A 24,935-nucleotide genomic window follows, 5' to 3' on the forward strand; every position below is an offset into this window, starting at 1 on the left:
GTAATTTCATACTCTCCCTGCCTCCTTGGTCAAGCGAAGACTCACAAAATGGCTGTCGCTTATAGACGGCGAGTCAAGATTTCAAAATATTTTAAGAAAGCATGAATCCAATATGCATAGCAGCAAAAACTGCTCGGCCAGAGAAAATTAATTTCTCATTGGAACGTTTGTTGTTCTAGATTGGCACATTCTCTTATTGAGCATGAATTTATGCTTATATGAACTAATTCCCAAAGTAAGACTCAAGCCCTTTACTGCTCTCTGAAGCTGTTACGTGTAGGTCTTCAGGAGAGAAAGTGATGCTTTTAGTATGCTCGTTGTAGAAGAACACTTGAGTAGGTCACAGGTTTTATTACAAACCTGTGTTCTGTTTCTCTGGTGCATGGCACACTTTCCCACCACATCCTTTTTTTCCCTCCATTTTTTTGGGTTCGCTCCATCAGAGCAGAGCAAAACATGCCGAGTCAATCACACTCATTATTAGCGCAACAGATACATTACACACTTAAGAGACCGTTTCCCACATATAGATGAGCCTGGAACAGATGAGTAATTACGTGGCCTCTTGCTTCACTTCCCTACTGTTACTTACTCACGTCTGACTCATTTGGAAAGCCTCACAACACGGCCTGCTTTCCTGCTGGTTTGAATGGCGCTCGAGACTTCGTCAGGTGCGTGAGGGTTTGCAAACACAGAGAAGCAGCGAGTTCGTTCCCCCTTGGGTTGGTCTGTTTATTCATCAGGACTTAATGCATCCAAGTTTAGGATCATTATGTTTTGGCACCTTTAGATTTCATTTCAAATAAAACGACAGGTTTCAAATGAATCCAAAGAAATACGAAATGGCTAAGGCGTGAGATTCTGAGAAAACTGAGCAAAAGAAATACAGGTGGATGCAAAGAAACAACTCAGAATTAAATAAGCAGTTTTGTCATTATTTGTTTGCTTGGTTTATCACCCAAATATATTATTATAATGATTAATTATAATAATAATTAATAGTAATAAAACCCAAAACAGAAAGAGTACACAAAACATTAATATTTAACTTTTTTTCTTAACATTGCTTTTCCCTTTATAATTATCATTATCTTTTAAAACTTAAGTTTCAAGAGCAGGTTTGCTGTAAATTTATAGCATGCATTTAATCTTTGTATTCGTGAGTCACTTAGCTTCGCTTCTTGTAATATTTCGTACTTTATTTGTCGCTTGCATTTTTGCAAGTATTTATTTAGAGTTCAGCATCCTCTTCTTTTCCTCCCCCCTCCTCCCATCTTGGCACTCATTTCTGAAGTCTTTCAGTGAACTCTGACCCCTTTTTGTCGCTCGTGCCAGTGAAGGGGTTTGCGTTAGTTTTTCTGTCGTTCGCACTCATGTCAACCGAATGCGAGAGTAGAGAGAAAAAAAGGAAGCAAACGGACTGAGAAAAAGATGAGAAGGTTCTTTTAAAAGAATAAAATTTTGTCTAAGGTTGAACGTCTTTGTCAGTCTCGTGTTACAGCAGCTTTGCAGTGAAGATTCTCTGTGATTTCATCCATCGTCTGGCTACAGTCACAGTTCAGCGACACAGAGTCTCTTTTCCAACAGATCATTACCCAGCAAACGGTGGTTTCACTTTTTGGCCTCAGAAAAATCTTGATTATTAAGTTAATTTAGTTATAAAATTAATATATACATACATACATATATATGTATGTGTATATATATATATATATATATATATATATATATATATATATAGTACCTTTAGTAAGAGATTGCAGACCGGGCTATTTCTTACTGAATACCTTGCTGCAGTAGTTCACAGTTTTTTTTTTAAATGCAAATAACAAATGAACAAATAAATAAATACAATGAATATAGTGAAGAGAGGAAGAAGACTTATGAGGGAGCAGTAGCTTGCTGATCCATGTCGACCGAAGGGTGGTGAAATGCGTCCTTAACAAAAATATGTCAAATCAATCCCACAAGCTACAGCTCCTGTGTCACGGGCCAAAAGAACCCTTCTGCATACCTTTATAGCCTCTCTCCATTTAAAAACCAGCCTCATTTTGTCAATGGCAAAATCGTGCATACATGTGTAGTCTTTGATCGAAGCGTAAAAAATCCTCCAAATCGTGAAAACGCATGGTACATGAAGTTTGATCTGTAATATTTTGGGCCTCCGCCCCCTCTGCTAACTGTGGAGGTTGTGCCTCATACGGGGGTGGTGCGTCGGTTGGCTGTGTTAGAATGAGATGAGTCTTTCAGGTCCTTCTGGATGCAGTTGTGGACCTGCAGGAAGTTGTGGTCCCTCTCTGAATTGTAGGTGGTGGTGGGAGTGCCGTGGCCACCCTTTAGGGTGTCGCCCCCACGGGTGAGTGTGTACATGGAGATCTCGGTGGAAGGCAGAGCCCCGAAACCCTTCAAGCCCACCGGCGATGCGTCGCGGGAGTGTGAGGGGTCTGTGGAGCGGGATGAGGAGCGGGAGCGGCGCCGGTAGCGGTACCGGTAGCTGGGGATGCGTGTGATAGCTGAGCCCTGCAGGTAATCTGCGGCCCGTGCTCCCACCCGCAGCTCCCGGTGCCGGTCGATGAACATGTGCACGGCCAGCACACCCACCATTTCAGCCATGATAAAGGACAAAGCACCAAAGTAGAAACTCCAGCCATACGAGTAGCTGTTCTTCTTGGAGTCGCTCTTTGAAGGATCCCCCGCATTGGCTGATATGTACACGATCATGCCAATGATGTTACTGAGGCCTGTGGGGAAGAGAGGAGATATTTGAATCCCATACTCTTGAAAGGGTACCGCCACAGTGACAGCTTTAAAAAGAAATTAAAAAATAACAATAAATTTTTTTAGGGAATGCAACACGTCATCTGCCCTTTATAAAAATTTGCTAAAAATGGCATCATTTTACAACAATAAAAATCCCTTGACTAAGGTTAATGGGAGCTGTTCACTGAGTTAAAAAAAAGACAAATAAGCTTTTTGTGTTCACATTTAACAATTAATTTTCTCGAAATTAATTTGAATTAATTGTTTCTGTTGGTTTGCATGCTTTGTGATTTTGAATAGGTCTTAAGATTTTGCAGTATCATACATGTTTTAAGTCATATAAAGACACATAAACTGTTTTCTAGGAAAACATTAAAATACATTGTGTGTCTTAGACTAAACCTCTAAGTTTATCATCAGACTTTATCTTTCTGTGATCTGCACTGTGGACGAAACTGATGAAATTGCTTAATTAGCTAAATTGAATAAGAAACAAATATGTAATTATAGCATGGAAATACATTTTCACAGCTGATTAATTCTCTATTGACTGGCAAAAAGTTCATTTTAGACCCTGGATGTAGCTGAGGATGACAGAACCTTACTGTCATCTCTATGCCTTACAAAATAAAGTGTAACTGCCCTCTAAATGGTAAGGTTAACACAGCCAGTTTCACAATATCCTTAACCCCTTAGCCATAAACTAAATGCTGAGTGCTTTAATTTGTCAGAGTGAGCAAGTAAATGAGGAGATTGGAGTGAAGAAGTGAGCTTCTAACAGAGACTGGAGTGGGTGACCTCACAGGAACATGATCTGTGGCTCACTGCTGACTTCAGTCACACTCTGCTGAAGTTGTCTGTGACAGAGTGAAACCACCATGATGGATCACTGGGAAAGTGTGTCAGGGACACCATATTTTTAGAGTTTAATCCCAAATGGCCCCTCTAAGCCTAGCAACAGAATCAGGACCGAAGAGATACAGAGAAAAAGAAATCGACTTGCTAACTGGCTACTGTATAGCACTGAGGCAAAAACAAGTATTGTGCAAGGCTAGGTGTGTCTAAGTGATACTGTGCTGATCTGGGCATCAAGGCCAAAGCTGTTGGTTTCAGAAAATGTTTCTTCTACTGAATTGCACTGCTAAACAATACTGAGACCCTTGTAAGAGATTTTTATGTTAGTTGACTGAACTGTCACTTAACTCTATTGGATCAGCACATCACCTTAATCAGTTTGATCATGTGTATGAATTATGTCTTCCAAACCTAAACATCAGGTTTTCTTTTACATTTAGTTGCAAATTCTGATTGTCAACTCGTCACCTTGGTAAAACTGACAGGCTAAATGAGGTTAAAAATAATCTGGGGTAGCTTGAGTAAGACGGGTTTTAAAATGACAAACGAATTAGTTTTTCCAGGTATACCATTATATTCTGACAATGTTTATGAATTCTCAATGTTTTAGGAATTTCTGTGTAACTGTATAATTTCCAGCAACTAATGCAAACTTTATCTTTAAAGAAAATTATATATATATATATATATATATATATATATATATATATAATTTTCTTTTTCTTTATATAATTTGCATTAGAATGTAAAAAAGTGACAGTAAAGACATTATAATGTTACAAAAGATTTCTATGTTAAATTCTATTCTTTTGAACTTTGTTCATCAAAGAATACTGAAAAAAATTATTACAGTTTTTACAAAAATATTAAGCAGCAAAGCTTTTCAATGTTTATAATACTACAAAATGAGCACCATATCATCATATTTGAATGATTTCTAAAAGACCATGTGACACTGAAGACTGGAGTGAGAAATGGCTGCTGGAAATTCAGCTTTGCATCACATAAATAAATTACATTTTTAAATATATTAAAATAAGAAACTGTTATTTCAAGATTATTAAATGGCAGGCAAGGAGAAATTTACTGGTAAAATACTGCTCAGAAATGATAATAAATCAGAATGCTTTAGTAGAAATCAGGTGTACAAGGTATTTGCATAGCAAACAACAACAACAACGACAAAAATCTGGGTCTTACATGTTTACTTGGACTTTTGTATCTCTTCTTTCCTTCATTCCATAGACTCACCTGCAGACACAAAGAGGATTCCTGCACTGAGGATGATATTGTGACGGGACTTGTAGAACTCGCTGGCAGCTATACACAGGCCACCCATGAAGAGCAGGATGACGCTGAGGATGGGGAAGATACTAGATGCTCGTACGGCTCCTACAGATGGAGAGAGAGAGACAGAGAGAAGGTGGGATGAGTATAAGATGTTTTGAGTTCCAGACTGTTACTTGTTGAATGAATCTGTGCAAAGAGAGGGAACGAGATGGATGAAGAAAGCTGTCATTTGTGGTGATTGTAGCAGCTGTTCTCTGAGCACACGGAGTACAGCCTATCAACACTTTTCCAGGAGAGTAAACAGCTCCCACACCCTTTAAAAGAGCAATCCCAGGGCAAGAGTCTCACCAAACACTTGTGTACTCCAAGAATAAACAGGACCAGAGACATTTACAGATGCTGCCATTCACACGCTTTAACAAAATATGTTCCTAGTGAGACCTCAAGAAGAGCTGGCTTCATTCGAGCCATGAAATGACAAGTGAACGTGTTAATGAATGTTTTTAGGACAGACTGCCGAGCCTTCAACTCACCAATTAGTTCTTCAACTTGATGTTTGTGTAGCTTAAAGGGATAGTTCACACAAAAATGATAATTCTGTTATAATTGTCTCATCCTCGTGTCTTTCTAGACCTGTTTTCCTTCTTCTGTGGAACACAAAAGGAGATATTTTGCAGAATGTTAATGCAGATCTTTTCCATACATTGAAAGCACAGAGTGACTTGAAGGTGTCAAGCTCCAAATTTACTTTTTTATATTTACATTAGGCAAGGTGTGCATTTTCATGCTTTCTCATGGGAATTGAATTGAACTCATGACATTGGCATATATCACCATGCTCTGCTTCTTCCTCGATTTTTCCTGAGCTACAGGAAAGCTATAATGAACAAAAATAAAAAAATAAAAAAAGTACCACCAATGTACCAATCTTCTTACTTTTCCTGCTTTTTATTATTATTATTATTGTTATTATTACTTTATTCCAATTCTTATAAAGCTATGCAGTAACCTTGTGTGAGTTTGAAATTACAAACACGTTTCATTTGCAATCTTTCCTCTGCCATAGTGCTGACATGTGTTTATTGGTGTTTAGGATCAAACATGGTGCAGGCTAATGTTTTACTTGGTAGAAATATTCTCAAAATATCTCCTTTTGTGATCAACATCAGATCATTGACATGGGAATGACATGGGTTAGAAATACTATATATATATATATATATATATATATATATATATATATATATATATATATATACACATATACATATACATATATATATATATATATATATATATATATATATATATATATATATATATATATATATATATATATATATATATATATATATACATATACATATACATATATATATATATATATATATATATATATATATATATATATATATACATATACATATACATATACATATACATATACATATATATATATATATATATATATATATATATACATACATATACATATATATATATATATATATATATATATATATATATATATATATATACATACATATATATATATATATATATATATATATATATATATATATATATATATATATATATATATATATATATATATATATATTAGTTTAATAATTTTTTGAGTGAACAATCCCGTTAATACTGTCAGTATCATAAGACTCAAATATGATGCCTATATTCTGGGCTGCGATGTTGGGGGGCCATATTATTATTTCTAGTTTGACATGATTAGAGAAACATTTTTAGTAGCTGCTCAAACTTTGGCCTTTTAACTCATTTCAAAGCAGGAAAGGCTTTTCCAACTTTCCATTTCAAGCCTAAAGTGTATGCTACGTAATTTCATCATGGCACAGTACACCCATACTGTATGTGTGAAGACAAATTTTTCTATCTATACAAAGAACAACAACAAACTACTAGGAATGGCAACAACAAAAGACACCTGCATTGACACAAGTGCTTAAGAAATTCAGAAAAATGTGAAACTTTCCACGTATCGAACGCTTGTGTTCATGGAGAATGCTTTGAAAGGCAGTACACATACTGTGTTCATGTCAGAATTGAAGTACACTTTAAACTTTACTCTGCTCCCATTATATAGTAGTCTCGTCATTTTCTCCTGTCCTTTTCCTATTACCAGTCTTTCTCAATTCTTATTGCTTACTCATCTCTTACCTCTCCTCCTTAATCTCTCTCTTTCTCTTTTAAAACACTTCTCATGGAAAGTTATGCTTTCATCAGGCTAGTTAAATTTTCACCACTCCTTCTAGTGTGCAAGCTCAGCATTTTTTTCTCTCTCGCTTTACTCTGTCTTTCCCGGCTGTGCAGTAAACGCTGATGTGTGGACAGCACGACAGTACTGTGAACTCTTGCTGGCTAAAGTGGGGAGTGAAGTTACCCCCTGAGAGGGTCATCTGCCCTCCTGTCCTGCCCTCACCTCCACCCTAAATCCACTGCACTTGTGCCATTTGCTGCAGATCACATGAGAAGCCAAAGTCAAGCTGCCACAAAAGTGCTTGTTTCACAGGGAAAACAACTATGCTGAATTTCAGCCCTGTTAATTTATGAAAATGTTAACTTTGTAAATGCACTGAATATGCACTGTGCTAAATGACGATATCTCATATGCTGCATGTTACTGCAGATAAGGTTACTTGCTGCAGTTCTTCTCTTCCTCTCTGTGAAACCTAAATGAAACTTCACTTCAAGTGATGAACAGCATTTTAATTTTCTTGCGCTCTGCTCCATCCTCTCCTATCGGTCACTTTCTCTCTGTTTTTCTCTCTATTCACTCAATCTAGTCCCTAATTCTCAGCTATCTTTTCCCTCCATGATGTTCCACTAGTAAAACCATATGAGGCCAGGAATTGTACATCTAAATCTGTTTGTGATCACTTCCTTTACTACCAAAGCAAAGGTCCATTCTGAGAATGGTTTGTTTGTAACAGCTATGCAAGAGAAAATAGTGAATATGGACTGACAAATTTGGTAGAAGTCAGTGACTACGTTTACATGCAGCCAATAACCCGTTCAAAACCGGGATATTAGCAATAACCCGGTCGCGCACGGCCATGTAAACACCAGCAAAAACCGGGATATTATACCTGGGGTACCCCTTTTTTAACCCGAGTATTTGCTCTTGTAAACGCGTTTCGGCATATCCCCATCAAAATGTGTGTTCTGCGCATGTTCTATTCGCAAGGAATCTTGGTCTTTTGAGTCTTTGGATACAGGAAGAAGAATCGGAAATGACGCATATTGCGTCTTACGTCAAGGCGCTAACCGTGTGTCGCCATTTACATCGGGATATTGGCGACTGATTACACATTCCATGTATACAGGAGTAACTCTCTCTGCTCACGCATGTAAACGGGTTATCCCGAATGTTTCAGAAACCCAAATAGTGACCTTAACCCGACCATAACCCGAATTTTAACAGCTTGTAAACGTAGTCAGTGATAGACTTATTTTATATACATACCCTTTTTCTGAGTGTGTATATATAAACACACACTCAGAAGAAAGGTACAAAGTGCCATATTTGATATTTCTGATATTACTGCTCTGCTACACTACATTACTTTACTTTATTTATATTTGAAGTTTTCCTGGACAGAAATGTATATTTAACATTGGCATGAGAAACATACAAAAATAATAGATCACATCTGTCATAATAATCATTAAAAACAACAACAACAAAAAAATATATATATAAAAAATATGCCCATACAAACACCATAACCCACAGAATATATGATACCTCAGATAAGAATTTGGTTTAAAACAATCACCGTAAATGGAACATTACTACATTTTCGGTCGGTCTGCCTCAGTGGTCTATCAGTACTCATCAATGTCAAAATGTATGACATGTAGATAGACCAATTTCGATGTTTACAAACAATGATGATGTTTATGTGGGCGGAGCCTATTTGGTGGCAGAAAATGACAATTTTAGAGTAGCAGTCTGTTCAATCCATTAAATAAAATAATAAAAAAAGGTAATTTTGAGTTGATATTTCAAAATTCTGACTTTTTTTCCCAACACATTTTCGAGATTATATCTCACAATGCTGATAAAAAAATAAATAAAAATCATCATTCTCTCTTTTCCCCTGGGCCCAGAATCATGACTTGATATCCCACACTTATGACTTTTTTTCCCTTCAGAATTGACAAACTAGCAATTGTTGAGTTAAATCGAGTTATGAAGTCCGAACTATGAGATGCAAACGTGTATTTGCAAGAAAAAGGTCTGAATTGTGAGATTAACTAGGTAAATGTTATGTAAATTGTTATAGGTTTAAATAGTATTTTATGCTGTAACTGTAGCTAATACAATATGTCCCCAATGAACTGCACATGTGAATATTATGTAGACCTGTTGTTTAAATCAAATTCAGGCCTTAGAAATAGGGTAATCATAGCAGGTTTCATCCATAGTCTGTCCATAGTCTGTGTTGAACTTCAAATGGTGTCTTTGATGACAGTATTCCAAGTGATTTGCATTCCCATTCCCATTGCACAATAAAAAAGATTATCTTATTCCAAGGATTGTACCTGTTTCCCGCCACTTGTTACCAGTGCCACCACAATGCACATGCAGCTGCAAGCGAGGTGACTGTGACATCTACACCAAGCTGCTCTATCATGTCAAAGAAGGCTGGTGTTACTGTTTACAGAAGTTGAGTCGAGTGCAGTGCTTCAGTTTTAACAGAGACAGTGTGAGGAAGGATGTTGTTTGACAAACTACTAGACTTTTTTTCCCCTCCCCTTAAATTTCATCATTTAAAATGTAAACAATGCTAGGAGGAACATGATTTATTTAAGTCATAACTGAATTTAATGAGACAAGAAATAATTTTGCATTTGTAAAATATTAGGCATACAAATAACAATAGTGAACATCTGCATATTTCATATTACTCCCTAAAATTTGTTATCTTCATACCTTTTAGGTATGACGCTTTTTTAGTTTAATAGAAATATATTGAGCGTATAAACTTAATAAATACTCTGTAATATTTATTGTAAATTTTACTTCTATGCCAAAATGAGGTAATGCTTTTAAATTGGCTTTATTTGGATGCTTAGGCTTAGCAAATATCACTATATGGAATTAACTGTGATTGATTTGATAAAACCCATCAGGATATTATTTTATTAATCCAGTTGCATTGATTACAATTTCAATCAGCTGACAGCATTTGAATTTCATGGCTGGTAAATTTTCTCTATTCCGTTGCCATTGGCAGAAAGGTTAATTTTGGACCCTGACTGCATCTAAATAAAGGTGGATTTCTTTAGATGGATGTCCTTGCGAGTTCTCCTGATCCTGTCTTCCTCTCTTTTTCTCATCCCTCTCTCTGTAGGGTGTAGAGTTGCTGGGAATGGTCTGATTAAATATTAAGGTGTGCTGGGGGCTGACCCCGGTCCTCTTGCCCTCTAACAACCTTCTCGCAAATCTCTCTCTTTCTCTCTTACAAACACACACATTCTCCCCAATCTAACATTAACCCGGGGATACTGACATGACCAGTCACAGCACAGAGAGGACGCACCACTCCTCATCCGTCAGCCTCATTCACAGAGACACCAAAAGGCAAGAGGAAAGGGGGCAGGAAAGGATATGAAAGTGGGAAAGGAAAAGATAATAACCTAAATCTATTGATTGTTAACACAAGCGTTTAAAACGACAGGCTTGAAGGGGACAGAAGCGTCCTCAGAGACCAGGATGCTGTGTTAATTTTCATCTGCTGTGAATGAGAGTCTCATCTATCATTTTCATGCTTTAAGGTGACAGATATTTTCAATAGACAGAATATGCTTTACATAAATAACAGAATACTTATAATAATCTGTAATATGTTCTTAGAGTAAGACATCTGTACAGTCAGTGGGAGGCCGAGATGGACAGGTTGTAGATGTTCCTAGAAATGGAGTGAATCTCGCACACAGACTTCATACATTCTTAATCAGCCCTGTGGACACACGTGGGCACATAGAGACATGCTTTCACTCATAAAAATCTCAGCCGGCACACTCGCAGCTCTGTGACCTTGGCTTTGAGCTCTCAGATCAGGCAGCAGCGCTGTATCCCTGGCTGCAGAGGCTCTGGAGGAGGAAGAGAGTTTAGCAGATTCTCCCCGGGCTGCCTGCACTGATCACAGCCGGAGACTGACCAGCCTGAGGGCTTTTCACACACAGACCCAACATTTGTTGGCAAATTTACACTGCAAACAAGATACTGAATAGATACAATGGGTTTATATACTACATAATGCACAAACATTCGTCAGTCATGAAACGTTTTTTAGGGGGTTAGTCCATTAAAGAAAAAAAACTGACCAATGAAATATGAGCTTTTGATGTAGAACAGTTGCAACTGACTTTCTGCTGGATTTCATGAACGCTTTGTAAACCTGGTTTCTTTTCAAAGTTTGCTGATATACACTACCAGTCAATAATATATATATATATATTTTATTCTGCAAGGAGCTAAATTGATCAAAAGTGACAAGACTTTACATTGTTACAAAGAATCTATTGCAAATAAATGTTCTCAAATTTTCTATTCATCAAATACTGGAAAAATCTATTGATAATAATAAGAAATGTTTCCTGAGCAGCAAATCAGTATATTAGAATGATTTCTGAAGGATCCTGTGACACTGGAGTAATTAAGTTTTGCCATTACACAAATAAATTACATTTTAAAATATATTAGAGTTAGAAGTTTTATAAAATTGTAATAACTGATAGTACAATATTACAGTTTTTACTGTCAAATAAATGCAGACTTAGTGATAATAACTTAAAAAAACATTAGAGTGTTAAAAATTGTTACCAACCCCAAGGTTTTAAATGGTATAAATAGTGTAATAAAGTAAGTAATAAATGCATTGAATTAAAAAATACCAGACAGAGATGTTTCCTGCAAGTGCTCATGTTCCCCATGCATGGGAAGTGTATATCTGCAGCAATTAAGATAATCAGTTTTCCAGCAATTTATGGAGGTAATCTTGCGTATTTTTCACAGGTATTAAAATAATTCCATTAGGCATGTTAATGTTCGCTTTGAAATTCCCTATGCTGAAAGGTGCATGTATGTGTTGTATGACAAAATGTATTTTTGCATCAGTGCCACCTTGTTTAAAGGGGTGGATTTCATTACAATTTAGCCCTGTGAATATTTGTTTAATCCTGGTAATGCATATATTTTTTTGTCTGTGATCCACTGCAAGTTTCACATTTGTTGTGGCTTTGGCTTTGGCTTTGGCATAGGCTTCTCAGTTTACAGTACGTCTGAATATGTGCATTTTCTTTGTCATCTACACTCTGCACGTGAGTCTGTGAGGCTATGTGAACCGAGGGCTTTAGGATGGAGGTTTCTTGGGGAGCTGGACTGATAATGATGCCCCAGGGTAAGCGTGTCTCTTTCGGCAATCTGCCCAGACTCCCCAGGCATGACACTGGCAAGGAGCACAAGGAAATTTTCACACAAGCCCTGTGTAGCGTTTGAGGGTCTGTCAGGGGCAGAAACACTGCCTGCGGGGTTGTTATTAACATGGTGGAACAGGCAAAGAGAAGAGAGGAGTCAGGGGCAAGTCAAGCCTGAAGCAAGGAAAAGAGAGGAAAGGGTTTTTTGTTAAGCTGTCTTCTATTAGCGCGCTGTGTTGGTGAACTGGGGCTTTTATCAGAGGCTGTTCTCAGTCTCAGAGCTGCTATTGCTTAAGTTATATTACCAGTCCATTTTCTTTAATTTATGCTTTTCAAAGTGGTCACTGTAAAAATGAATCGGCACTTATAAAAAAAGTACTGGGCCTGAGCTGTGTGCTATCAGAAAATACCACGGTGACCATCCATCCGTCTTTCGTTTATCCATGTGTTTTTCTATCTGCCTATCCACCTGTCTAATAAATTATTATGATTATTATTTTTTTTAACTTTCAAACAAGGCTTTGTCATGCCAGCATTGAAAGTTTGGCCACAAAAAAAAAAAAAAAAAAAGGTCATTACAATTTCTTTTCATTTCAGTTTCAATTTCATTTCAATTCAGTTCCGAATGTCTCATAACAGTCTAATAAAATGTGTTTATAATCTTGTCCTGCTAATGGCTAGCGAGGATGAGAGGGTGTGAACAGAAGTTCTTGTCCCATATCAGTCAAGAGAGGGAGATCTGTTCAGAGACATGACTAACACATGACGATGAGCAGCTTTTTAAGCACAGGACTTCAGGTTTAACTTTCTGTTTTGAAAGCTATTTATTTCCCATTCACATCAAGGTCTGATATTTTACAGGGGTAAACTGGGTTATGCTGAACAATCAAACTTTTATCCCTTGAATGCAGCTTAACCCACCAGCTCACGGATATGATTTCATAATGCTGCATGTATGAAATATGTGTCCAACTGCTTGAGCTGCTACACATAATAATAATAATAATAATGCATTTTATTTCATGGCGCCTTTCAGAACACCCAAGGTCACCTTACAAGCAATATACAGGTCACTGCATAAGACAAAACAACCAAGAAACAAACAGCATATACATATAAAGTGGATTTAAGTCTTAATAAAAAAAATTATAAAAAAGCCTGTATAAAAAGATATGTCTTAAGACGCTTTGTAAAAGTCAACAAGCAATCGCTATTGCGAACATCGAGGGGAAGGGAGTTCCATAGGCGGGGGGCAACATGACTAAAAGATCTGGCACCCATAGTAGTAAGTCGAATCCGAGGTACCACAAGAGAAATTGAAGATGAAGATCTAAGTGCACGTGAAGGAGTATAAACCTGGAGAAGTTGAGTAAGGTATTGTGGTGCAAGATTATGAAGTGCCTTATAAGTGAGTAGCAAGATTTTGAATTCAACTCTATATTTTACTGGAAGCCAGTGCAATTGCTGGAGAACCGGAGAAATGTGATCAGTATAAGGTGTTCTAGAGAGAACACGAGCTGCAGAATTCTGAACCAATTGAAGTTTATGTAGCAATTTGGAGGGAATACCTGTGAGAAGAGCATTGCAGTAGTCTATACGTGAGGTGACTAGTGCGTGAATGAGAACTGCAGTATTATTATTTGAAAGAAATGGACGTAGACGATTAATATTGCGCAAATGGAAGTATGCAATCCGTGTGATATTATTAATCTGAGCTTTAAAAGATAATGTGCTATCCATGATGACACCAAAACTTTTAACCTGAGAGGAAGGACAGATTGCAGTATTATCAATGTGTAAAGAGAAACAATTAGATTTAGACACAACAGATCTAGTGCCAACAAGCAGAGCCTCCGTTTTATTGCCATTTAATTTCAAGAAGTTCGCTGAAAGCCAGTCTTTAATTTCAGCTAAACAGCTTGACAAAGATGGCGGAGGAAAAGAACCGGTAGGTTTGGCAGACAGGTAAAGTTGGGTGTCATCCACATAACAGTGAAAATTAATACCATATTTCCTTAAAATATTACCAAGAGGGAGCAGATATATAATGAAGAGAAGCGGGCCCAAAACAGAACCTTGGGGAACACCAGTGGTGACTGTAGATATTCTTGAACTAAAACCTTTTAGTTGAATACGCTGACTGCGTCCAGATAGATATGAACTAAACACATGGGGCATATACAGTGCTCTCTCACATTCACATGAATCACAAAGTGATTCTTGACAGTGGATGTCTTTGAATTTTCATTCTATCCGTTGCTCTCGGTCTTTCCTTCACTCTCTCTCTCATGCTCATTGACAGCATTGTGGAAGAAAATTAGCATTCACACTTAATCAGCCTCCCACAGGCTTGAATGTGCTGATGTGCAGGACAGGGTCATGCTAATCAGGTGCTTTAGCTTGCAGGCACATTGATTGAATACTACAAACGCATATTAATCCAGCCCTGCCCCAGCATCTTGCCCTCTCTCCACAAACACACACACACACACACACACACACACACACTGCAGTGCGATCGTCACCCATCTACCTATTAACGGTGAGCAAAATTACATATTTTTTAAAACTAGTCTGTGGGTTTTCTAAAACTAGTTAATGAATCAGTCTTAAGGCAGCACTCTATAATTAGGTAGATTTTGGGTTCATCTGAACCTAAATGGGCCTGAATGGTTTGCATTCAGTAGCATCTAGAAAGGTTACAGTAGAGGGGAACATAAATCATGGATTTTGGGACTGGATTTTAAAAATATGGACTGTTTTTAACTTGAAATAGCCTGCAATGTTTGTGGCACGACACTCAAAAACAAAAAACAAAAGCAAAAAATTTTAAGATTTGTTTGGAGAAGATAGATGGATTAGGAGAAGATAGATGAGTCATGTTGGTTGTATACTTAGTCTATTGTGATATTATTTTGATGATGATGATTATTTTAAGATGTGCTGTATGGGATTGTAGTGTGCATATTGTGCTTTAGCTTTGATGTACTTTGGACATAAAACTCTTTAAATCTTTCATATATATATATATATATATATATATATATATATATATATATATATATATATATATATATATATATATATATATAAAATAAAATAAAAATTTAATTTTATGCATTTAGCAGACACTTTTATACAAAGCAACTTAGTGCATTCAGGTATATATATATATATATATATATATATATATATATATATATATATATATAATAGAAAAATCTCTTGTCATTGAACGTGCAATTTGTCTCAACACAGCTTAAGCTCTTGTCACAATTATTTCTGAGTAAGTGCGAATAGATACAATCACACTGACAGTACTTGTGCATTAAAGGAGTCCACACTTCAGTTCATTTTAAGCAAGCGGTGAGAATTACTTGAGAAAGCACAATTATAGTGAAAACCCTTTAGGAACTATCTCAATTATGACCTTGCAAGACAGCCCACTACACACTGCACATGAGGGTAACAGCTCCAGAAGCTGATGTGCATCTGTAGTCCCTGTATGCATGTTGACATCACTCAGCTCTATATCACGTGATCTGGTCCACAATCTACTGGTCCCTGCCAGTAGTACCAAAAACATCAATAAATGCTATTAAAATGTGCTTCATGCATGGTCATTTTCGGGAACCTGTGCTCCATGCGTGTCATGACTTACTATTAATATAATTAATTGTATTTTCAACTTTCACGTTACTGTATAAATTTGACTGTTTGGTAATCTTCTCAAAATAATTTTACAAAATAATTTAAAATAATAAAATGTATGTTATTTTCAGACACAAATTTTCAGCAAAATACCAGAGTTTGATTTGATGCATTGTCAGTGACATTAGCAATAAAATATTTTGGAAGCAGTTTCTTCTTCCTTTTGAAAGCCTTTTTATGTTGTCATATGGTAGCTATATTTTATTATTTGCATTTAGCATTATTTTCCCCCAGCTATTATATGAAAACAGAGCTGTGATCCATGTTTGGGTCACAAGCCAACAGCTGAGAACCACTAAGTAGTAGTTTGTATGTAAATACAGGTCTTCAGCTTAAGCTGTACTTGTAGTTTAAATCATTTAAACATGCTTTTATGGGTTTTGCTACTACTGGTACAATAGTGCCTTTTGTTCGGTGTCCGCAAGAGCTCAATGCACTGGAACTGCAGAAAACACATGGAAATAAAAAAAGCACAAGCAAATTAAGAAAACATCTTCATCAGTTTGACAGCACATGGGCTGCAAATACTCGCAACACAATCAAATACAAAAATACACTGCAAATGCTCACAACACAACCAAATAAAAGAAACTCACTGCAGAAACACGCTGCAAATACTCACACCACAACCAAATACAGAAACGCAAGTACAGACTACAACGAAAGTACAGACCCCAACAAAATGAAAATTAACCTTGTTTTTTATTTTTGTATTGATTACCATTTGTATAACCACAGTTGTATAACTATAGTAGCATAATAAATGTATTTATTAATTAATTTTAATAGTAAAACAGTATGGTTAATTCTTGCGTAATTGTGTATTTCTTCAGCTTATTTAGGCAAATAATAATAAAAAATAATAAAAGAAGCAAATCTTATGATCAGGATGTTAAAATAAACAATCTCACCTTTCAGAGCAAACATTACTAAATATGTCCCAGCCATGTTCATCACTTTGAATTTCTCTTAAACATTTCCGATGTGGTCTGTGCCTATTTGAAGCACGTTTCTTTATTTGTTTGCGTTGTGAGCATTTGCAGCATGAGTGTTGTCAAATTGTTGAAGATGTTTTCTTAATTTGCAGGTATTTTTTCTATTTGCATGTGTTTTTCATTTCAACGCATTATGTTTCTTTATTTGGTTGTGCGGTGAGTATTTGCAGTAGGTTTCTTTATTTGTTTGTGTTGTAAGCATTTGCAGCGCGTGTGTTGTCAAATTGATGAAGATTTTCTATATTGATGTGTTTTTTCATTTGCAGTGCACGTTGAGGTCTCTCAGTCACCGTACTTTTTTTCTCTCTTCATGCATATGGTGACTGTGAATCACAGTAGACTTCCCTTACATACTTTTCATGGTGAAATTGCTCCTCTTTTGTCAACCATGTTTATTTTGACCATGAACAATGCACTGTCACTTTAATTCAGCATAAACAGGCCAGCAAAAATAGACACTGCAGTGAAAAAATGTGCTGCTAACATGGCTAGTGTGAAACGGGCCCTACAGAACTTTTTTTTTTTCTCATTACTAGCCTAGTATTCATTAAATTAATAGATAAACTTGGAATTACTTTAAGCCCCTGTCACAATCATATCCTGTTTGTTTACCTCTTTCAGTTATAAAGTGTTTTATCTGTCCATCCAAGACCTTTACATATCCACTTATGATTTACAACACCCATATAATTTCAAATTGCGCACTATACATAATTTAAGTCTCCTTTACAAAATTATTACAAAAGCCTTCACCTGTTCCCATTGAGCTCCACTGATCTGTATCACAATATGCAGGATCGTCCCATATATTTCACCCCTCTCAAGCTTGGTGAGCGGCTACTGTACAGTATGGCGAGTGTGATCTCACCAAGTACAACATGTTCCTGGATCAACATCCTTGTTGATCCTGGAACAACATTCCAATCAACCAATCAGATTTGAGATATACATTTTCAGAAAATATCTGTTTTAGGCTTGAAACCAGGATTAGGTGCTTCTACAACCTTGTTAATCAGCTATCATTTCCCTCTGATTTTAGGAATGAATTATGGGTCGGGTTAGGTTTAGGGTAGGTATTGGGTTAAATCTGTATTTTTGGACAGTAATGTTGATCCAGGATCATCAAAAGATGCTGATCCAGGAGCAGGTCTTGCTTAGCAAAATCACAGCTACCTGTACAGTACACAGTGATGCAATTCACATGAACTACAGGACAACTGTGGTCTAAATATATCAATAATGCCGAGCATGACCTTTGCTATTATGATCGTGGGCCATTCGCCTGGGTGTGTGGCCTCTCTATAGGCTAAGCGATGTCATATCAGGTGACACAGTTAGTGGCCGGGACTCTCATGTGTGTGTGCATGTGTGTGTTTGTGTGTATGTGCTCTATCCCTACTGCCTCAGGCATCAGTGGCATGTGACCCAGCCCCCCACCTCCACCCCTGCCAGCCCTATGATGGATTGTCATGTTTGGACTAAGAAAATGAGAGAGAGATAGTGACTGGAAGAGAGAGTGGCTGAACAAGAGGTGGCGAGGGACTGATGATTCACTAAATCCCCGCTTGTCCCAGCAATCAGGCTATACGCTGTGATGCCGTACGGTGTCTTGCTCTTTTATTGCTGTCTACTATCGCATCAGTCCACCCTCTGCCTTGAGCTAACCTCCTGCAGCCTCTGCACATGCAAACCCGTTGCTGTTCGGCCAGCCTCATTGATTTTATCGGCCAGCGTTTCGGAATGTGTGTGTCTGTGTGTGTGTGTGTCTGAGTCATCCATTCACAGCCAGTTTTGGCCACACCACGTGCCCATGAGGGTAAGAGCCATACAGACACTCATACTCCAGAGCACCTGGTTAGAGTCGACATGTTGTTCAGAGCTCACCATCTATGACAAATACAAAACACATTGTTTTTGAAACTTGCAAACTCTTTGTCTTTATGAAATGTTTGTGTCTCTTGTGTGAAATTCTGTGGTGTACTGTTGTTGTGATACATTTAAATATTTTAGTCAGTGTATTTTAATGCAGAAGTGTCATTCTCATTCAAACTGCTGATACATGGCTTTGAATATATAAACTTTATTTGTTTAAGTCAGAGCAGGTGTTTTCAAACTTTAAAACAGTTTATCTGAGATGAACACACACACACACACACACACACACACTAAAGTTCAGAACTCTGGGGTTGGGAACATTTTTTAAATATTTTTGAAAAAAGTCTTCTATGCTCACCAAGGCTACACTGAAATGTATATATATATATATATATATATATATATATATATATATATATATATATATATATATATATATATATACATACATACATATATACGTATGAAATTTGCGTGTTACATTGGGTAGAAGTAAAAATATATTTTACATTTAAAAAAAAATAAAAAATCATTACACACTGGTCAGGGTCAGTGTTTGTTACTAGTGTATTTTAAAAGTGAATTGCTAATGCTGTGGCTCCCAGTAGCTGGATGAAGGCAAAACAAAATCGCAGCGATAAAGAGGAAAGGAACTAATAAAGGGCATAATAAAAATACATGTGAAATGAATTTAGCTATTATCTCTTTTATTGTTTTTAATCTTATTATACCAACGTCTTTCTCTTCCAACATATTCCAAGGCTCTCTTTTTAAAATTTCTCTCTATCTCATTCTCTCAGTCTCAGTCCCTCTTATTCCTGCTTTTTCATCCTCCCCTCCCCCTCTCCCAGCATTGTTTGGACCTCAGTAGCTCTGTGGAAGATTTCAGCTCTGACACGGCATGATCTAAAAACCCACTGGCGCTTCAGAATGCTTCAGCACTCTTATATAACTGTGTGTGGATGTGTGAACTGCCTGATTCAACCCGTGATCACTCCAGTAAAAAAGAGAAGCCTTCCACTGATAGGGCCTGTGTGAATGTGTATGCATGCATGTGTGTTTGTGCATGCAGATGATGTGCTGTTACTACTTCATATCTATTTCTTTTCATATATAACCCTCTGTGAGCGAATGCCTTTGGGTGCTTGAGAATCAGCCTGCAATTTCCTTTATATTCAAATGTGCATGAATCCATACAGTAATTTTGCATGCAAGTATGCAAATGATTGGTTCTAAAAATACAGGCATGAATATACATACCCTTTTATGTGCAGTTGTTAGAATGGATGTAAATGCCGACCTGTTTTTATTTCCCCTGGTTTTTCCTGTGTCTTCATTAGAGTGGTGTGTATTTTCAATATACGTCAATTCTTTGGTGTATCACTGAACTGTATGACGCTCTCTATGACATCACTTATGTGTCACTTCACTAATGTGGCTCCTCGGTCGAGGCTCACAATTCTTACATAACTGTTTTACTGGTGGTGGAGATGAGAGCATCCTAACCACAGTGTCTACTAAAGCATGATACTAACATATATGTGAGGTGCATATAAACCCCTCCTATTCAGAATTAGTCTGAAAGCTCCAGCCTTTCTTTGTATATTTGCTCATAGGCGTACTGTAGATCCCCAAATGTATGCAAGAGGGAGTATTGTTAACAAGACTTTTGTATGAGATGGCGTTCTCCCCCTCAAAGGCATATTCCTTTTTCTCTATTGGCTGACGCAACTTTTTATGGATACTTGCATGATTAGAAATGACAGGAAACCACTTTAACTTGTATTCTGGCTGAATAGCTTACTTGTATAGTACTCTTACTATGTCTGCCATTGGGTCGAGTACTACAGATATTGTTGGAGCTTATGACAAATTGTTTGTTATGTTTCTCATTTGTAAGTCACTTTGAATAAAAGTGTCTACTAAATATAAGTGTAAATATTGCAGAATCAATAACAGTAGTGTGCTATTCCGAATTCAGCAATAAGCCCCATTCGCATGGGGTTAGTATTATCTTGGGAACTTGTGTGATTTTGAAAAATTACCCCCACATCTGAATTTTGTGTAGTGCATTCGCACGGGACAAGCAAAGCCTGTGATTTTACTCGATTTTACTGACTTTGAGAGTCCCGTTCTATGGTCCGGTTAGATGGATTTAAAAAAAGAAACTAATATAGCCTTGTGTGCTGTGTCATTTACATTTCACCAGGTTAAAATAATATCTCAAGCTTTACGCTTGATTTATTTGTAATACATGAACCTCAAAACCTTTTCAGCTTTCTCTTTCTGCAAATTGTATGGTGTTGCAATATGACAGCACCCAAAATCTTATCAAAGACTACAATGAAGCTCCATTCTTCACGAAAGATGGATAAAAAGATATACAAATACTTGCCAAATCACAGAGATATCGATTCGCATGGGACTAATATTATCACAGGACCTCTGTGTTCGTCGAAAAATGGTAGGTCATTTGCGGGGGAATTTTTACTTTACAAATTACAGACATGGCCAATATGGACGGGATTAAACCTCCGCAATTATTACAAATGACTGGAGGTCACCAGGTAATACTAATCCCGTGCTAATAGGGCTTTAGTCTTAAACATTAGAAAAAGTTAACTAAAAAAAGTTAACTATTAATGTGTTTTAAATTCCATATATTATATACTGTATATATAAAGATCACCTCTTGTGTCAGTATTTGTTGAAATACTGGGATATGTCTCTACTATGCACACTGCTTTATTTGCTCAGCGTTTGTGGACTGCAGTCTTCCACAGATTTTTTTATTAGAGTTTGAGTCTGGGCTCTGACTAGGTCATGCAAGGACATTCACCTTTTTCTCATTTGACCATTGTTTGATCTTTTTTGCTGTGTGCTTTGGATCTTTGTCATGTTGGAAGTTAAACCTTCTTCCCATTGACAACTTTCTTGCAGATTTAGCAGATTCAGTCATGACTGCACATGGTCTTTCTTGAGGAGTGGCTTTTTTCATTCAATCCTCACATACAAGCCACATTTACAGACAATTTGTGATGTTGTCATATGCACACATTGATAAAGCCTTTGAAACTTTTTTTTATCCATCTCCTGACTTGTGCCTGTCCACTACTTTATCCTGGAGATCTTTTGTCAGTCTCTTGCCACCCATAGTTGATTGTTTGCTTCAGTTGCACTACCAAGGACTGAAATGCTCCAGGAAAACTATTTTCATGCTGAGCTGATCAAAATGTGTTCGAAATGTGAGTCAAATGTGTTCATTTTGATCAGCTCTGCATGAAATTGATTGAGTTTACAAGTCATTTTTAGGAGCTGATCCTTTTTCTAACTCAGTGATTCTGTTTTTTTTATTGTTTTTTTATGACATGTTAGTGTTATATCTTTCACTTGGATGTTCTAAGTTATACTGGGTAAATAAAGCTGGATAAAACAAAAACTGATTTTTTTTCCCCCATTGAAACCTATGTCACTCTATCTGCTCACTCCGCAGATCTCCTATCACTCTAATTTAACCTGGAACACAGTTGGTGACCAATGTATTACAGAACAGATGTCTGAGAGTATAAGAGAAGAGAAGTAGGAAGAAGAGGAGAAAAAGTGAGAGAGACAGAAAGCTGACCTATATAAGAAAGAGGCTGAAATATTTATGGAAGTGAATGTCCTAATTTACAAGCCACTGGGAGCGTTGTGGCCTATTCGTCCAATCGCAGCTCAGGAAAAGGACAAACACACATTCGTTCATATATGTGTGCACACACTTAAGTTGTGAGGTTTGCTGTAGTTCTATGACCTGGCTAGTCCATTAGTCCCAGTGTCAGAGCCTTTTTTGTCTGGGTGTTATTCTCTGAGCAGTTTGATCTTGTTACTATAGCTGTCTTTATTGCTGCATATGCGACAGCTCAAGTGCTCAAAGCATCAAGACCCACTGGCAAGGCTTTATCTGTGAAGTTTGCACGCAATGTAACCGGCTCAGCACCCACCTAGCAGCCCAAATTGTGAGAAACACTTGAACAGCTCCGACCCAGTCGTTCAGACTGAGGCCTGGGTGCTCAGAAATCGAATGCATCATAATGACAGTGCCAATTAACAATGAACCGCAATGGGGTCAGTGCTGCCACATAACTGCATAACCTTCGCTGTTTAACCATGTGAGCTATAATCACAGACTCAGTGAATAGTCTATTACAGCAGGTCAGCCACCTGTTTGGGGTGATGTATGAAGCTTTAATACCGAAGAAGGATCTGTACTGGGATAATTGTATGGTCTTTTATCTGATATCATCATCTTAACAATGGGTGTTTGGTTAAGTAGTTTTAAACGGTTCTGACAGGATGGGCAAATGCTGTGAAGGATAAGCCTGATTCCTTAGCTGTGATTCTAAGACTTTTGGCTGAACATATTACTGATAAATGTTAAAGTCTGAGCTGATTCAATCTCTTTAACGTCTCAAATATTTATCCTAAACAGAAATTAGGTTACTTTAAGATTGAATGGAGTCTCTTGCTTCTCAAACTGGTCTCCTGGCTTCTCAAATCTCACAATGGTCTCCTTTAAAGCTTTAAAAGAGATCTCAACAACATCACTTATGGCAGTTTTTTCACTGCATGGTGCGACTTGGCTCAGTACGGCTCAGTACAGTATGGTACAGCATGGCTCGACTCGGCTAGTTATTAGTTTCCACTGCCGTTTAGTACCGCATTAGAGTGGGCGGGATTATTCATATGTCTTTACAGTTGCGCTGCCTCTTTATCAAAACTTTTTCATTCCGCATCGCCCTATGAAGCTCTCACTGGATCCGCTCCTCTGCTATCAACGTGAGGAATGTCTGTACTTCCTCAACAGACAACGACAGCCATTTTCAGGTTGTTAAAAAGGTGCGCTCTTCAAAAGAGTTGCGTTTGATAGTGCTGGCTGTGCTGATTTAAACCTAGTGGTTATTTTGTGTCTTTGTCGCAAGTTCAGTGATGTAGGTAGTGATGATTCTTTCCGGTCAATCCATGATCAGATGCAGAAATGCAAACCGACCTGAGTCGTGCCGTACCGTACTGAGCCGTACCGAACCAAGTTATACCACGCAGTGAAAAAGCATCATTGGAACCTCAACCGAGGTGGTAATTAAAAAAAGTACTAGGTACTATACCCCATGGAAAACCCCTAAAGGTGAACCATACCGAACAGTACTGGTAGACTATTATTTATTTTCATGCTGCTACGAGGACCGACATATCCACCTTTTTCTTGTCGTAAAAATGGGTATTGGTCTGGCTTCCGGTCTTATCTGCGTCCACTACGTCCAGTTAGTTAGCTGACCAAAACAGTTAGTTTTGCTGCTTGATATTGAAAGTTGGTGTGTCTTATTATATTATTTTAATTAGGGCTGGTGATTTAACGTGTTAATTCGAAAAATAACATGTTAAAATTATTAACGCACTTGCCCCTCCCTGACCTATGTGGATCATCTGCCATTTCATACTGTCGATTGATGACTAATATGAGGCAGGGCAACAACTCACTGCATGATGGAGCCTAGAAAATGTCCCTAAAATTCAAGATATGAGGCAAAACGGCAGTTTGAGATTGTGTCATAACTGAGCATCCCACGGCAGAATTTCATTTCTTTAATCCATGTTTTGAACGAATTTGGTGAACCTTTTTGCGTGTTGAACCATTGGCAGTTTGGCATATGCATTGGCTTTGAAGTGGCGCTGCACAGACCGATCGGTGTATTACATCAAATTACCACGAGAGCGATTCAAAAGCACAAGGAGTCGTCTGCTCTGCTTGGGGTACTTTGATGTCACACACCGATCGGTCTGATGGTGATGACCCGCTTCAAGTTGAACAAGCCTAACGATTCAATGAACCATTCATAAAGAACCATTTACTTCACTCCTGAATGAATCAGGCATTTGAACGAATCAAATGAATTAATAAATGACTCGATGACTTAATCAATAAGACATTTAACACCACCTACTGACAGT

General features: G+C 37.4%; 1 protein-coding gene across 1 annotated transcript in view; it reads right to left on the bottom strand.

Moving 5' to 3' along the window:
* Positions 1–707: 707 nt before the first annotated feature.
* The window catches only part of LOC113042773 (voltage-dependent calcium channel gamma-2 subunit-like), a 69,386-nt gene continuing 45,158 nt past the window's right edge, over positions 708–24,935 (bottom strand). The window contains exons 3-4 of the mRNA XM_026201790.1: positions 4,867–5,007; positions 708–2,741 (exon numbers count right to left, since the gene is read on the bottom strand). Coding sequence (XP_026057575.1) covers positions 2,197–2,741; positions 4,867–5,007 — 686 coding nt within the window. The 3' untranslated portion in view covers positions 708–2,196. The remainder of the gene's footprint in view (positions 2,742–4,866; positions 5,008–24,935) is intronic.

Source organism: Carassius auratus, chromosome 3, assembly GCF_003368295.1.
Source record: "Carassius auratus strain Wakin chromosome 3, ASM336829v1, whole genome shotgun sequence".
Taxonomy (NCBI): Eukaryota; Metazoa; Chordata; class Actinopteri; order Cypriniformes; family Cyprinidae; genus Carassius; species Carassius auratus.